The 16,625-nt window shown below is 54.5% G+C and overlaps 1 protein-coding gene across 1 annotated transcript in view; it reads left to right on the forward strand.

The window, feature by feature from the left end:
• Nucleotides 1–526: 526 nt before the first annotated feature.
• Nucleotides 527–16,625, forward strand: part of NTM (neurotrimin) — a 52,281-nt gene continuing 36,182 nt past the window's right edge. The window contains exons 1-2 of the mRNA XM_010581481.1: nt 527–573; nt 1,163–1,395. Of these exons, the coding sequence (XP_010579783.1) occupies nt 527–573; nt 1,163–1,395 (280 nt within the window). The remainder of the gene's footprint in view (nt 574–1,162; nt 1,396–16,625) is intronic.

Raw genomic sequence — 16,625 nt, forward strand, 5'->3', positions numbered from 1 at the left:
CATCCCAGCCGCTGCACAAGTAATGAAGTAGATTGGGGAGAATATAAACAGTGGATCTTAGCCTGAGAGGTTTTATGCAGGGACATTATCCTCCATCGCCGGCATCCAGCAAAGCGTGGCTAAGTCCTAACAGCTCCGCAATAGCAAACTTGCTCGGAGAGAAGCAGGGTTTTAGCTGGCTTGGGTGGCTGCAGGTTTCTGCTGCCTAGGGAAGGGCTTGGACAGCGGGCAGCCTCTAGGCCCTCTCCTCTTTGCTCATCTGGAGACAATTCGTTTGAAATGGAGCATTCAAACCTTGCTTGGGGATGCGGGGATGGAGCAAAACCGGCCCCCGCTAACGTGGACAGGAAAATAGCGTCCTCCAGGAGCAAAGTCTCAGAAGAGAAGAGGTTTGCACTGTGTTGTCTTCTGGGGGGGCTCAGTTTGTAAATGAGGCTGGATACGGAAGATTTCTACCTCCAAAACATCACTCGATAAGTGGAATGCTTAGCAGGGCTAAGGTGCAGTAAGTGAGGGAGACGCAGCGATGCAGATGATGCGCAGGGAAGGAAGAGCTGACAGAAGGGACAAATGGTAGGAAGCTCAAGGTTTCTCTTTAGAGGTGTGTCAGAGCTGGTTTTCTCCTGAGATAAATTTTCCTCGCTCCTTTGTGAAGCAGTTCAAGCTGCTTTCCCGGCTTCACTTTGCATTTCTTTGCCTGGCTGCAGGGATATGAAGGTCTGCGGAGAGAATGACAAGTGATGGGTTTGGGCAGGAGGTAGCAACCTGCATCCTCCCAAAAAAAACTGTGGTTTGGACTCAGGATGGAGGTTTTGGCTTGGCTCTGGTTGTCTCTGAGTTTGCAAAGGAGCAAATGGGAATGGAGGAGCAAAAGGTCCTTTGGTGACTGGTGCCAGGTGGCTCTGACCTCCCTACATCTGAAATCGTTGTGAAGGTCTTGGAAAAATCTCTGGTGCCACCCGTTTAGATGGATATTGGTGCCCTGAGCACTGCAGGTAAAGCGCTGACATTGTCCTCTTTGGACACTGAAGGCACTTGGTCTCTGCAACCGCTGCTGGCAGCAAAGCTAAAAATAGTGCCAGGAGGACCGGGGGGGCTGCAAAGGGGGAGCGGAGTGCCCAAAACGAGCGTGCTGACGGGTCATCTTTCTGCCTCTCCCCAGGTGCTCCGTGGACAACCGAGTCACCCGAGTGGCCTGGCTGAACCGCAGCAGCATCCTCTATGCCGGCAATGACAAGTGGTGCTTGGACCCTCGGGTGGTGCTCTTGGCCAACACCAAAACCCAGTACAGCATCCAGATCCAAGATGTGGACGTGTACGATGAGGGCCCCTACACCTGCTCCGTGCAGACAGACAATCACCCCAAGACATCGCGTGTCCATCTCATCGTGCAAGGTAAGAGGAAGGGAATTTGTAGAAGGGTTGGGCTCGGTGCTTTGATTTCTGTGCCTCCCTTTCGCCCTATGTCTTCTCCTACGTCGAGCTTGTAAGACAACTTGGTGCAAATGTAGAGGCTGATCAACAGGTTTGGAGAGTCCCAGTGAAGCTGGGCAATGCATTTATCCAACTTTCTTGGAGTAGTCATGGGGCTCTGATCCAGGCCAGCTCTGCCTCCCAAAGTAGTCACTGGCAAACCCATGTTGCTGTTTGTTGTTGTTCTTGCATTTTGATGGGGTTTTTTGTTTTCCATGCTGGAGGCAATGCTTGAAGTCAAACTTGTGTTGGGGGAAAAGAGAGAGCTGGCAGATTTGTGTACTTTGCGGGGGTGTGTGTATGCCTACCAACAATATGTGTTTGTGTGTTGAAACACTGTACTTCTGTGAGGAGGAGGAGGAGGAGGAAGGCCGGCATGGGGTGGCGGAGCGAGGCTGCGCGGTCCGTGGGGTGCGTACGTGCGCTCTTCAGGAGGCGTACAGGCACACGTGGGCTCTCGAGAGGGGACATACGAGCCTGGCCACACGCGATGGTCAAGCAGATGGGTGTTCATGCAAGATAGCTCCCGTGTCCGTGCTGCAGGACTTGGGGGGGACGTGCGCTGGGCAAGGGGGAGCCTGCGTGGTGGGACATACGGGGCCCACTGCGCTCTTAGGGAGGCAGTCTCGGGGAAGATTAATGGAAACTGTCTAATCCCTTGCTAGCAACCTTTTTTCCTTCTTCTGTGATTTGGCCAGGAGCCCTTTTAGCATGACATACCAGCTTGAGTATCGGAATCTCGTCTCGGGCTAATTTTCGAATGCTGATGGGTGTATTGATTTGGAAACAAGCTGGGTTAAAAAGGCATTGGTCTTGTACACAGAGTCGGGTTGAGCTAATCCACCGTCGATATGCCAGGCCTGAGCGTTATTGACAGCCTAATGAATAGAAGGGGGGGAAAAAACCCCAACTCAGGGCCTTTATTTCCCCCCTCCCTCCCTTCCCGTTTTCTCTTTTCTCTTCGAGCAATCGAGCAAACTAAACAGAGCCGGACTTTCTCCATCTCCATTAACAGCGGAGAGAAAGCGGATGCATTGCCAGCCCGGGTCCTTGCTGTTTATCTTGCAATCTGTTATTACCTGCCTGAGTTTCTTAAGCCAAAGTCGATCACGCGCAAGTTCTGAAGTCGCTATCAGACGCTGGGGTGACGCAGGACAATTTCTATCTCTTCTCTTCTGCTTCCCGTTTCCTCACCTAAATTTCCTGTATCACCAGGCATCCAAGTCCATCCCTCCTGTGCCTTGCTATATCATTAGGAAGAGATGTTTGGGTACTGGAGGAAAAGGTCGTATCTTAACTCCTTGCAGCGGTACAGTTAAGTACTGGGGGATTCGGTGATGAGCTCAATCCTATAACTGCTGAATATCCTCACCGCTGCTGATAGAAATACCAGCTCTCAGGAGCAGGCCCCCTAATTTCAAGAGCTATTACTTGGCTCACCCAGCCCTTTCTTGGGTGGAAGGTGGCAAGAGCGTAACGCGCAGCAAGACGCTGGAGCGGGACGTGAAAGTGAATATTGTGTCCAATTAAAGGGAAGCCTGCCGTAATGATCCCGATTAAAATTTGGCTGGGGTGCCAGGATTGACTCTCCCGCCTTGGAAAATGGACCCAATAAATACGCAAGCCAGTATAATCCTGTCCTAAATGATGTCCAACTTGTGGGAAGCAGCGCTAACCCCTCCCTCCCAGGAAAGCAGGGTGTCCAAGAGCCAGATTTGAGGGATGTGCCAAGTTGAGCGCGTGGCTGTGGGTCCTCTTGCCCCTTCCTGCAGCCTGATAGGAAAGGAGAAGCGGTGAGAGGAGGTGGGAGAGGGGGGTCTCCCCTTTTAAACAGGGTTAGTCCAGGTGCAGCCAGAAAGGGAGAGGTGTGCAGGTTGCTCTAAGCAGGTCCTGACTTTCCCCTTGCTGCACAAGGAAAGGGCCTGGGGCGCAGCTCTGGAGGCAGGAGTACCCCAGCCTCTGAGGATGCAATTAAATCGTGCCCCCGGGGCAGGCTGCACTCTCCAAAGGGACTGGCCGTGGTGGGCTATGAGCTCTTCCCATTCCAGCCGGGATGTCAGCAGCCTGCTGCTCCCCTCGGCAGGCGTGACGGGTGCTTATCAGCTAGGGTCCGAGCGCCCTCAGCCCACGCCGTGCATCCCTCCTTCTCCCCAGGTTTAGGGGATATCACTGGGAAACGGCCGCGGACGGAGGGAGCGAGGAGCTGGGGCATCGCTGGTGTCTGCCAAGGGCTGCTGGAGGAGGCGGTGGTATGGGGGAAAAGAGCAAAAACCAGAAGAGGGATGGGGGTGAGAGAAGGAGCTTCCTTTAGGGTATGAGGGTTGGGGATGGTCCCCCAAGGCAGCGGGAGAGAATCGGCTAGAAACCACTGGGAACCAAGGATGTCCACGCTGCAGCCAGGGAAGCGCTGTACGTTTATTTCTAGGTTGACTGTATTGATGGCTGAGATCCCAAAATAGGTGGGTAGAAGGCACCTCAAGAGCTAATTTAGCCCATCCCCCTGCAACGAGGCAGAGACATCGCTGGCAAACACGTTTGAAAGCTATTCTTGAAAATCTTTAACAAAGCAGGTTCTTCAGTCTCCCTAGACGATCTATTCTACTGCTTCGCTACCTTTATAATTAGAAAATGTATAGCTAATATCTAACTTAAACCTTCTTTGTTGCAAATGAAGTGGAGTTTTTCTCAGCCTATCCCCAGCGGATGTGGGGAACAATTGATCAATGTCCTCTTTGTAACAACCTTTTGCTTTTGGGAAGGTTGTTATCGTGTTGCCCCTTAGCCACCTTCTTTCTGAAATGATGCAAGCCCCATTTCTCCTACCTTTCCTCATCGGTCAGGCTTTCAGAAACGCTTGTCAGTCTTGAAATCCTGCTACAAAAGGCAAAAGGTGATCGCTGCCGATCCAGGAATAGCAGGTCGGTGCATCTCTCCTTCCCGCTGCCTCTGTGCTAATGTGGGACAAATGAGCCCGGGAAGGAGCCGACAGACCCTTGGCATTGAATGCATCAAAGTTCAGACCTGCTATTTCGGGGACTGCTTTAAATGAGGTCAGGCTGGGTGTTGGTAATGCCAAGTTGATGTGAGCCAACAACATAGCTGCAAAACATACAAGGAGGTTCCCGGCACCTGGATCTCCCCAGGAAAGAAGCTCCCAGACTACAGCTGGACCTAAAATAAACAGCTCAGGGAGCGTCCATGTCAATCGGCAGCATCTGGAAGGTGGTCCCTGCCTGTCCCGCTCACTCAGCCCTCATTTCTTCTTAGGAGGAGTTGCCGTAAGACCAGACAAAGCACGGGGAAGCAGCGCTGCCCGCGTTTGCAGGAGTCTGCCTTGGACCCTGGGAAGAGCGAGGTGTTTCTGGGTGAAAATCCCTAAGAGGCAAAATCTAGGGAAGCCCCACTTGCCGCAGGCGAGGTCTGAACTTGGAGGGACGCAGAAACCCAGAGCGAGAAGGAGGATTTGGGCCCCGTTGACCTCTGAGGAGCGATGCTTTCCCTTCCTCTCCTCTCCTGTATCCCACTCTGGTTTCCTTAGCAAGTCCCACTTCTTGCCCCTGCAGCAGCATCGCAGGCGCAGCCTCCCCCTTCTCCCCGCAGGACACTTCAAGCTATTTGAGCTGTTCTCTGGGTTCCTGGGTTTAAAAGAGAGAGGCGAGGCAGGAGGAGGAGGAGGACGGTGTCTGGAAAGCTCTTATTTGTATTGATAATAAGCCGTCTCCAATGCGCGCCTGCAAAACACTCCCACTGCCTTGTAAGATGCATTAAGGAAAGTTGGCCTTATCTCGGCGCGGGAAATGGACTTGGGGAAGGAGGCACAGAGCCTGCCAGAGTTTAATCTCACTTAGGCACACAAATTTGCATGATAGAAAATGGTGGAATTTTAGTGCTTAGAAAGAAAGAAAGAGAAGAAAAAAAAAAAAAAAGGCAGGCAACTGGGGGATATTAGCGCTTTCCCGCTTCTTTATCAGTTTCCTTGGCCCTATCTGGCTCTTTCTGTTGTCACTGAAGCAACTAATCACCCCTCCCCTTTTGTTTGGTGTAAATGAGTTTTCCCACTCCTTCCCGGGCCCGGGTTAATCTGCAAATCCCTGCCTTTGTTTGGGAGTTAATTACCTGCTCGCCAGAGTCGGGGGGCTGCGGGCACAGGTGGCACAGGGCCGCCCCGGTGGCGGGGGGCACACGTGGCGTGCCAGTGGCACCTCGCTCGGCGCCGAGGCCGCCCCGGGAGCATCGCTGCCAAGGTGTGCGCCGGCGAGATAAAGCCACCGGTGGGGTTGCGGCGCCCGAGCCGGCTTTGTTTCAAGCGCCCAACTCTGCCCAATTAATTTTCCTTTGATGCCATAAGCCCCTTTCACTCGTGGGAGCATACGGATAACTTTTTGCGGCCGCTTTTCTGCCTTACGCCAGGATGCGTGGGAAACGCCTGCCCTGCCGAATGGAGGGGCAGCGGTTCGCGTGGCGGCACAGGCTGAGAAGGAAGGATCGGTCCCCGCAGTCGTCATCACTCTTGTCGAAAAGACCTCAAGGTGGCTTGCAGGGAAAACAGAGTAGGTGGGTGGGAATGCGTTGCTTGTGCCTGGCTTTTTTTTTTTTTTTTTTTTTGGCTGGAGATGCTCGGAGCGTTCCTGACCAGTCCGTGGGGCTGAGCCTGTCCCCTGCACCACCAAAGCCACTGGTGCTGGGGGTGAGGAGGGGCAGAGGGATTTGCTCAGCGGCAGCGAGGGTGCATAGACGTTGGCCACGTATGAAGCCCCGGGCTGAGGTTTCACGCTGGGCAGGATGCTTCCCAGCAGAAACCACCGGAGCTGCTTCTGCAGTGGGTTTTTCTGGTGTGTCCGCACCATTTTTCCCCCGTGAGAGCAGCTGTCCTTTCTAGAAGCAAAAGCAGGTTTACATAATGCCTTCTAAAAGGCACGCGGAGAGTTTTGAGAGCGTCTCCAAACCGGCGGAGGGGAGGAAACCAGCGGCACAAAATCGAAATCCTCCCTTGCTTCGCCTGCGCTCTCAGCTCCTTTGACTGATGCATTCCTTCCCCATCTCTCTTTTGTTGCTAATCACCGTCCCTCCGTCAAAGCGTCTTTTTCTTTTGTATCAGGGCTGTTGTCGAGGACTGAAGGTCTCCCACGCGCTCTCGCCTAGTTGTTGGCTTTCTATCCCCGTTTCGCTCTGCCCCCGGGGGAGCATCTCTGCTGCTCCCACATCCATCGCTGCCCCCTGATCTCTCCGTCTCCCTTCCAAGGTTACCAGCCCTCGGTTTTCCGCAGGGGCCCGTCAGCCCAGCGGGTGGGTTTAACCCACTGACGCGCTTGTCCGTGCTCCCTCGCGGAGCGGCCCCATACCCGGCATGCGGCTGGGCAGGCTCCCTCCGGCCTCCCCCGAGTCACTTGACCTCTTTGCAAATCAATTTAACATCTGTGAGGCAGAGATAATAATTGTCACCTACTTCACAGGGGGGTTGATGAGGATTAATTCATTAATGTCGACAGAGGTCTTTGAAGATGGAACGCGCTATTTGAGAGCTAAACGTTATTATTAATTAGCAATTATATCATGGGGCAGGAGGGGGGGAAAGCGGAGACTCCAGAGCCCATACTGGAAGCGCTGGCTCCCGGCTCACACGCCTGCCCTCGCCGCAGCTTCGGGCTGCCCCAGTTACGCGCCCGCTCTTGCTGCTGGAGGATGGCAGGCGCGCCGCATCCCACTGGGGACGCGTCCCACTCGTGCTGCGGCACGTCCCCCTTCCTGGAGCGCGTGGGTGAGCCCTGCTGGTGCAGGGGGAGTAAAAGAGTGGGAAGGGATGGGGAGGTGAACGGCGCTCAAGCGCGTTGACCGCTGTCCTCGTTAGCAAGAGCGCAAGTTGGTTAACGGAGAAGTAGCGGTGAAGGGAAGGCGTCCTCCGTGCTTGCCTGGCACCCCGGCGATGCCAGCGGGCCAGGCGCTGCCAGACCCACGGGAAGATGTATCCTGTTCCCGAGGAGAAATAATTGGCAGGAGAACAGAGCGAGGGGAAGGAAGAAGCAGTGATTCATAGGACACGCAGACCGTTTTCATTTCCTTCATGTTTTTCTTTTTTTTGCGTACACCAAGGCTGTGACTGATTTCTCTGTTTTTCTCCCCCGGCGAACTGCTAATGCTGTAATCCGGCGTGTTGCGGGCTTCCCCTAAGCAGTGCCGACACGAACCCTTCGCGGTCCCCGCCGGCTGCCCTGCGCCCTGGTGCTGGGACAGCGCATCGATGCCCTCTGGGACCGTTTCCACCTCCCACCCCCCCCGTGGCTCTGCTCTTTCCCTCCTCCCTAGCTGCAGCCGCGTCCACTTTTGTGGCGGCAAGGTGAGCTCGGCGTAACTCTCTTTACTACTCCCTCAGAGAGGGGTAGAGCCGCGGAGGCTGCCCCCTGATCACCCCTCTTCTAGAAAACAAGAGCTTACTCCTCTCCGAGCCTTTCTGAGCGTGCGAGCTCCCGGCGGCCCCATTCACCCATCCTCTCCGAAGGCTTTCAGGGAGAGGTCATCCACCTCACCTGGAGCCCTTCAACATCAGCTAACGCCTTCAGCGGAGCGGGTGAAACCGGGAGGCCAGCGGCACCCTGCACCCACAGCTCTCCAAGCGGGGGCCGGAGGAGGACTCGGGTTGTCCGCGGGTCTCGCGCTCGCCCCCTGCGTGTGCCGGGTCCCCCTCCTTCCCCGCGGACTTCGCTGGCCGAAAGGGGTGGCACGGCAGCACCCGTGCCGCCGGGATGCACGTCGGGGCATCTCCCCGCCGCCGGGATGCACGTCGGGGCATCTCCCCGCCGCCGCGGACGGTTTCCAGAGTACCGTTGTTTGGTGTGGTAAAGCCGGTGGGGGTTTAACGAGGTCACTGCAGTTTAATGCTACTGCGGTAATCTCTTTTGTTTTACTACATTAAAATATTTGCGGTGGAACGGTCGGACCGCTGTAATGCGATAGCGCTACCTTAATGTTATTGTTACCATGGTAACGCTAATGGCGGCTCAATAACATTATTGCAATTTAATCTTATGACAATAAAATTAAGGGTAGAACAGTGAGACCTCAACAATGTAACGTTACTACAGTAACAGCATTGTTATCGTAATCGCGGGAGCAGAGTCAACTCGTCGTAGTGTAACATTGGTACCAGCGCTTTATTGTTACTATAGTAACGCGGAGCATCCGCCGAAAGTCACGGCAGGGGATGAATGGGAGGAGACGTCACCGGTGCGCCGGTACTACAGCTACCCCAGGGTTGTCGGTACAGGAAGGTCACGCCGGAGTGAAGTCACCTTACTTGCTTAATTCCACAATTGCGGTGTTTTTATCGGGGCCTTTCTTCTTCTCCCTCTGTTGCCGGAGCTCTTTGGAGCGGGTCTGTTGTTTTAGCAGCAGTAACTCTGCAGGGAAGGATTTAAAGCGCTGCCTCCATCCAGTTCCAGATCCTTCTGCCCGGCGTTTTATAGCATGTGGCTGTTATGGAGCGATAACATTTTATATTTATATGTCATCTTCCATCGTGAAGGATCCCGGCACAAGCCACAAATTATTGCCGTGCTGCAGGGCCCGGCAGGCAACCCGGCGCGCGCTGCGTGCGAGAGGAGGGGGTTTCATCCAAGGGCGCCGGAGCTCGGATGAAAGGCTTTGCTGCCCCGGAGAGACACCTACCGCTAACACCTACCTGCTGGGCACCGAGCCCTACGCAAGCGAGAGTCTCCTTTGGTTCGAGGACCTAATCCCGAGTCCCCAGACTTTGCGAGACGGGGCGAGGGTCTTTGTGCATCCCGAGCTGCGTGCCCCAGGCAGTGCCCTCTGTTGCCTGGGTGGGCACGGGGAAAACTACCCCCCTTCCCAGCTGGCAGTGCAGCTTGTATCAGGGCTGGAAAGGCTCGGCGGGGTAGGCAGGCAGCGAGGCTTGCTGCTGCAAAAGGCGTTTATTATTGCAGCGCTGGTGCTTGCAGGGGAGGCTCCGCAGCTCAGCATCAGTTGTCAGCGTTTCACGCAGCCTCAGGCGTGGCGGTGGTGAGGTTGGATATGGCTCAAGCAAGCGGTGTCCTGCCCGGGGCTGCGAGATCGAACGTCTTGGAGCATCTGTTCCTCAGGCTCACTCGTTCAGCCCGGTTTCGTGGGGCTCGCCCCAAATCTGCCAAACGTCGGCCGAGCGTGGCTGCTGGGGTAGCTGCCGATTTTGCACAAGGCGCAGGTGACATCTCTGTGCCACGCAGGGGCTCGCTGCAGTTTTCTCCAGCCTCCAGGGGAGGGAGTCAGAGCTGCCGATCTGTCCCCAGCATCTCGGCCGCATCCCTGCCGCATCCCTCGTCCTGCCCAAGGATGCGCGCTTGCCATGCCACTGCGCCTGCCAGCCGGGTTGGATGCCCCGGTTGCTCGCTTGCACCCCTGAACTACCTTCACTGCCTTCTCTCTGGCTTGGTAGGCAGGGATTTATCCTCTGCTTTGAGCCCTTGCGCTCCCTCCTGGCTTCTCAGCCCTCGTCCATCCCTTGGCGGCTCTTCTCGGTGCATTTGAAATCTGAATTTGGGTGCGCTGCCGCCTGCTTGCCCGCATTTCACCAGCCCAGCCTCCAGCCCTAGCACAAATCTGGGCCTGTTCCGCGAGGCAGCTGCTTGGCTCCCCTTGTGCATCAGCATTTGATCTCTCTCTATGGGTATTTGGACTCTGACCACCGCTGTAATTCCTTGTTTGTCCTTTAATAAAAGACCCGTGAGCCCCCTTGACACCGGAGCTGGAATCGGTGGGACCTGGGGCGTCCTGCGTGCCAGCTCTTCGTGGCAATCTGGTACTGCATCTGTCCTGCCAAACCGGCTCCTCCGGGAGTTACATGTTTGAAAACACGAGCAGCGGCTCATCTCCCATTCAGTGTTTTTCTCCATCATTTGCTTTATTAAATATTGATTTTCTGTTGCATTATTAAACCTTAAGTCCCGAGCATAAATTCAGAGTTGATACTTTAATCTGGCTCTTCTTTTTGGCCTTTAGAACTGATTTTTCCGGCCAGTCCCCCCGGAGGCAAGTCCAGAAGCGAAAGCCTGTTGCAGAGGCTCAGGGAGTCGGAGAGCAGGAGCAGGGGGCTCTTCCCGAGGGAGTTTGGTCTCTTTGGTGCAGCCTTTGCCATTGAAGGCGGCATCCACAGGGATCCTGGCTTGCAATCCTGCACAGACCATGGGTGAAAGGAGGTTGGGGAGGCATCAGCCAGGCTTTTCAGGGAAGTTTGTATGTGCCTGTCTGGGGGATGGATAGAGCCCTCTCTCTTTTTTTTTTTTTTTTTTTGATAGTGTGGAGGGATTGCAGTCCGAAAGGGGAATTTAGTCTGGAGCCGCTGCGTGGGCAGAGTGTCCGTGAGGCATCCCTGCGAGTGCCCCGCTCTGTTTGCTCCCTAGGGATTTTGCTGCCTCGCTCCACCAAAATTGCCGTGCTCAGGAGCAGCGCTCTGTGCCGGGGAAGAAAGCCGCAGATGGCGATGCCTTGTCCTAAATGCATCTCTCAAAATGCAGCTCCTGGGCGATGCTGTACAAAGCTGTGCTTTTCTGCCATACAAATCCCCCCCTCCCCGGCGAAACCAGAAGTCGGTCTCAGCCAAAACTCCAGGCAAAGCCAGAGGCGTGCGGGTGGTGGGATCGCTGCCGGTGCCAGGCTCGACAAAGCCACCGGCCAGGCGGGAGCGGTGCAGGCAGCCACCGGCACGTCCTCGGTAGCCAAGGTGGGTCGTGTTGACCCGCACCGGCTGGGCTTCGCTCGCCTCCCCTTCCCTATCGGAGAGCTGCACGCAGCCAGCCGCTGCCAAAGCCCCGCGCTGCCAGCAACCAGGTGTCTGAACATGTTTCCAGAGCCAAGATAATTCCGCAGCCAAAAGGGAGGAGGGGGAAGCAGTGTGGCAGCGCTGGCAGGTTCAGAAGGATCAAAAAAAAAATAAGGAGGAAAAAAAAAAAAAGAAAAGAAAAGAAAGGCAGGGGGAGGCTTGCAAACGGCTTTTGGATCCCCATCCAAACGGGGCACGCTGGGCGGCATGAAACCCGCGCCTGGCAGCCGGCGCGCTGAGCAGTGATTTAAAACCAGGCTCCCAGTGGCAGGGAAAGAGGCAGAGGGGGAAGCAGATGTGAACACAATGCCGGAGATAAAGGAGAGGCCAAGGGAACAGCTGCCGAAGAGCCGGCCCGGCCCTGCCGCCTCCTGCGGCGGGCACCGAGCGCTAGAAAAGCTCCAGCAAATATCCACCAGCTTAAGGATGGGCTGAAGGGAGTCACTGAACCCATGGGAGAGTGAAGTGGAGGACTAGGGGGGAAACGTGGTGTTTTCTGCGCGTTTTTTTTCTTGGGTTTTGAAGGAGAGGTTGAAGCTCGGAGAAGGGGGGTTTCATTGAAACACGGGGAGAGTTGTGATCTTGTTTTGCCCTTCTTTTCCCATCTGTTCTGGTGCTGCAATGGAGGAGAAAGAGATTTGGCAACGGGGAAAGGGGAGGAAAAGTGGGAAGCAGAGAACAAAAAGGCAGGGACCTTTGGAAAAGAGGTGGGTATGTGGTCCTTCAGAAAAGACGTGGAAATACGGTCTTGAAAGATTTCTGGTTTGGGTTTTCGGGGTCTGGCTGGTTGTCTGTCTGAGCAGCTGGTGGTGCGGAATAGCAGTGAGTTCCCTCTGCCCCGTGCCTTGGAAACGAGGTGGCTTTGCTTGTTAGTCCAGGGCCGGATCCCTGGAAGAGCCCTACAGCACGGCCCCACCGGCTGCAGGCAAGGGGATGGGGAGGTCTCATTGCTCTAGGTGGACCCATGCTCGTTTTTCGTGTCTGGGTTGCTGATGCCATCTAGCCAGCAGTAGAGATGCCCAGAAGACTTCAGCTCTGGGTTCCTCTCCTTTCCTCCAGTAGCATCTAGTGTAAGACTGGGACAAGGCAGTGAAGGTTGCAGACCCTGACCTGGCTTGCTGTCCTACATGAGATGAGCCGAACAGGTCTCAGTCCACCCCGTTCGCTGCCAAAGCCTCCCCATCACCGAGCCCTCACGGTGAGTGGGCTCCCCAAATTGTACCCGGGGCTGTCCTTGCCTGGACCAGCCTCGAGACGAGGGGTCAACAGAGATGTCTTCTCCATGGTTTGCCCTCCTTGTAATCCCTCCTCCTCCCAGCCAGCCCGAGATCTTCAGCCTTTGATCCTCCTCCTCTTTTGCAAACACTTCCCTCCGCTTGTGGAATTAAATCTCTCTCGCAGTGTTTTCCTTCCCTATCTTTTCTTTTTGGCCGAGTCTGTCTGAAATATTATTTTTTTTTCGCTCCTTCAGCAGCAGGGCTATAAAATTGATGGCCTCGCCAAGCTTTCTGAGCTGAACATTAAACCCTTCCTGCCTTGGCTCCAACAGGAGTTCATTACTTTCTGAAAAGCTTCGTTGTCTGTTTGTGCTCAGATGATTGTTGTTGTGGAGGGGAGGATGCTGTCAGCGGAGACAGAGGAGGAGGGGCTGGATTTGGCCAGGACTGCTTTGTAATCAAACCCTACTCTCTTTCGTTTTAGCGAATTTTCAAATGGAAAATGGCCTCTTTTAGCAAAATTGAAATACCGGCACCCTCCCGAAGGCAGGAGCACAAAACTCAGGCCCCTAATTAACATGCAGCAAAAGGTTGCGTCGCTCTTGGAGGCGCTGGGAAAACGCTGCTTTGCAAATTGCCTGCGAGGACGATGCTCAGCCCTGGGCAGGCGGGAGCAGGGGGCTGCTCCGATCGCCCCGGGCTTAATCCCTGGGGTAGGCACGTGTTGCCACACCGTCTTTCTCGGTGAACCTGTCGCAGTCATCCCTCCCGAGCTTTTTCATCCCAGGAGCTGCCCTGGGAAGGGTGAGCCCCATGCAGTGCCGGCAGGGTCCCTCCGGCACCGGGATTTCCTTGTTCTGGTGCTGGGGGTCACTGGGCGGGTGTGTTTTTGCATGACGCAAATTCCTTTCGGCCTTTTCTGGCAAGACGAAGCAGAAGTGTTTTCTCTGGTTTGCCCTACGCCGATGCTTCTTCTGGCTCCCCGTCTACCTCCATGGTTTTTCGGCACTTAAAACACAGCAAAGCTGAGGTGATTACAAGGATTGGAGATGCAGTGACACTTCCCTGCCAACTAGTAATTGATTTATTAAAGACATTACAATACATTCATGGTTGAGCGTAAGAGTTTCCTTTGAACTCGCTTGAAAATCCAAAGGGATTGTGCCTGTTTGCAAGTACCGCGGGCAGAATAAATCTGTGCTCCCCCATCGCCTCCCCCCCGTGCTGCCGCAATTTCATTTCCCTTTGACTGGCGCGAGTAAATATCACAGCTCGACAACTCCAGTCCAGTGACCGGTGTGATCCAATTTAATAGCATTTAAAAATTCAAAGTGATTGTTAGCCAAATGGAAATGTAAGATTTCATACCCAGCCTGCCTTGGGGAGGAAAGGAAGAGTGAGGGAGGGTGCGGGGGATGTAGACAAATGGACTAGATAAAAAATAATGGAAAGTAACTTAATTAAAGAGGCTCAAGCCAAGTTAAAAACAGTAATGATTTTGAATCAGAGAACCACAGGTTTTAAAAATGAAAGGGAAAGGGGAAAGAAAGGAAAGGAAACTGTCAATAAAGAGCCTCCAAAATGATTAAATGGGAGGAGGCAGTGGCGGTGGCATAGGAAGGAAGGGGGTAAAAATAGTCCTTCCATCAAAGGTGAGAGCACACGGGGAATAGACGGTGCCGTTGATGAGGCTGGGCATTAGAAAGACAAATAGGGAAATTAAAGGGTGCTCCGGTGGGAGATAACTCTCTGTGGCTTTTCTGGCGTTCTCGGAGGCGCGAGGGTGGCCGAGAAGAAGGCTCGAGGGCTGCGTTTAGGAGAAACGGGAAACGAAGGAGCAGTCCTAATGGAAAAGGAGAACAGCCCCCACGTACTTCGGGCACGCCGATATCCCCGCCTTGCGGTAGCATTGCCTTCCTCCTTTTCCTTTCCTTTTAACTCTATCAAACATAGCCTGTTTGGGTTGAAATTTGGTAATGAAATTTTAATTGTCCCTCTGTGCATGCGGATATCCTGCTGCGCTCTCTACAGCCTGATGACTAATTTTTAACCGCAGTGCTCTTGTCTCGTGCGGCCCATTGGAAATACTTGGCCTGGCAGCCGTCCTGGTGCCTTTTCCCTGCTTCCCGAGCGCCGCGGAGCCTGAAAAGCAGGTGCCGACGGAGCATCGATGCGAACGGGCGCTTTTGGGCCATTTGCTCTTTGGGCCTCATTTCCCCGTCTGTACGGTGGGGATAATAATGGTCCCTTATCTCTTGGGGGGGGGGGGGCGGTTTGATGATAGGTTTATTAATGCCCGCGCTGCTGGCGCACCCCGGGAAAGTGGAGGCGGCGATGCGCGCAGGTACCGAGAGAAGCCGGGTGTCTGCGGGAAGGGGTTGTCCTCGGGGCACGTGAGATGAACTGAAGTAGCAGAGACCAACCTTACCTCTACCCTTGCTGAACCTTCTGAGAGCTAAACCTTGCGGTGCTAAGATCGCTCTTTTAAAGACGTTTTAAGGCATGGGAAGGACAGCGTGCGTCATCGCGCGGACTCTGGATGGTTGGTGTTTGCTCTCCTGCTCGTTTCTGGCAGCTTCGGCCAAGCCTTGGGTTGATCCCCTGGGTTTGGGGTGGTTGGCGTGTTGGGTCAAGGTGGATGCTAACGAGGTGCCTCGGGTAGGGTGCAGGATGGGGAGGACTCCACGGGAGGGGTGACGAAGGCTTGGAGGGCTCTGGGAGCCCAAGGAGGAGAACCTGCGAGAGCAGGGCTGTGTAAACAAATTACTAAGGGGAGGAAGGAGTGGAGCGGGGCATCTTTGGGAAGGTAGACCTGCCTCTGCCGGAGCGATGGATGGGTTCACGAGTCTTGTGCAAAGAGATGTGTTTCTATGGGGACTGGAGGAGCGGCAGCATCTGGAGGCATAAATCACCTCACCCGTGGTTCGTCTTGAACTGCTGGGCCTTGCCAACCTCCCGCTATATAAGCAAACAAATAAAGGGTCTGGTCACAAGTAGCAGCCTCCGGATCACCTCATCGGAGAATAGTAGGGCCGTGCTCCCCTCCTGATCTGTTTTTTCACCGGAGTCAAAGATGAACGCAGGAGGAAGCCCAAGCAGAAGTAAAGCCTCTGGCTGGAGCACGAGGAGGCACTTGCAAGGACTGGAGCTCAGCGCACAGAGGGTTTGGGGACAACCGGTGATGGCACGGCACCTGTGGTGGTAGAGATCATTTGCATCCAACCCTGCTCCCTGCACCGACGAGGGCAACTCTCTGCACATCCAACGGTAGTTTGCAAGCGGTGATGTCCGGGAGGGCTGGGAATGCAGCCTGCGTTCACCTGCTGTCTCCTTTTTCACATGTTCATCGAGAGCCCCGTGGGGCAAAGGCTGTATTTTTGTGTCTTGTTGGTACAGCACCCAGCACAGCGGGGTCTGAGGGTGTCCAAGATGTCGTAGGGGAGCTCAGGAGGGGAGGAAGGATATAAATAGTTAGATAAATAGAGGTGAAAAGGACGCAGATAGACCCAGAAGGTACAAATAGACCTCACTTGCAATTCAATCAAAACTGGGGGCTTTCGCTCGGTTCAACATTAACGCCACGAATCTCGACAGCGTTTGAAGTAAAACCGTCGGGCGCCCGGCGTCCGTCGCAGCGTTTCGGGAAGCGCCGCTCATCCTCCCGCAAGGGCGGGCGAGCCACCGCGCTTTCCCCGGGCACGGGCTGCGCGGCTCCTCGAATTAGATTAGTGTCAGTGTGGAAAGCGTAATCGTAAACACTTACTTTGTGCTCGAGTCGGGGGAGAGGGAGCACGAGTGCGAGAGCGCAGAGATAAGAACAAATATGCGAGAGCGTAGTGTGTTTTTAATGGAAGGGAGATTTATTTCTCTCTGTGTCTTTTTAAGCCTCTAGATAGATCATAAAAAAACCCAACCCAACCCACACACAACCTGTCTGCCTGAAATAGCCAAAATGTAATTTAAAGAGCATCATTTTAACTACTACTTCACTTCAGAGACACCTGCCCTATATTCATTGGAGATGCAGGCTGCATTAGAGCATCTGATTTATCTTTGGAAAGGATGTTTGAGCTCCTTTGTTGCTGCCGGGTCCCTTTTGATGACTGAAATGGCGCAGGGCTGGT

The sequence above is a fragment of the Haliaeetus leucocephalus genome, unplaced genomic scaffold (genome assembly GCF_000737465.1).
Source record: "Haliaeetus leucocephalus isolate CR32 unplaced genomic scaffold, Haliaeetus_leucocephalus-4.0 Scaffold773, whole genome shotgun sequence".
In the NCBI taxonomy this organism is placed as follows: Eukaryota; Metazoa; Chordata; class Aves; order Accipitriformes; family Accipitridae; genus Haliaeetus; species Haliaeetus leucocephalus.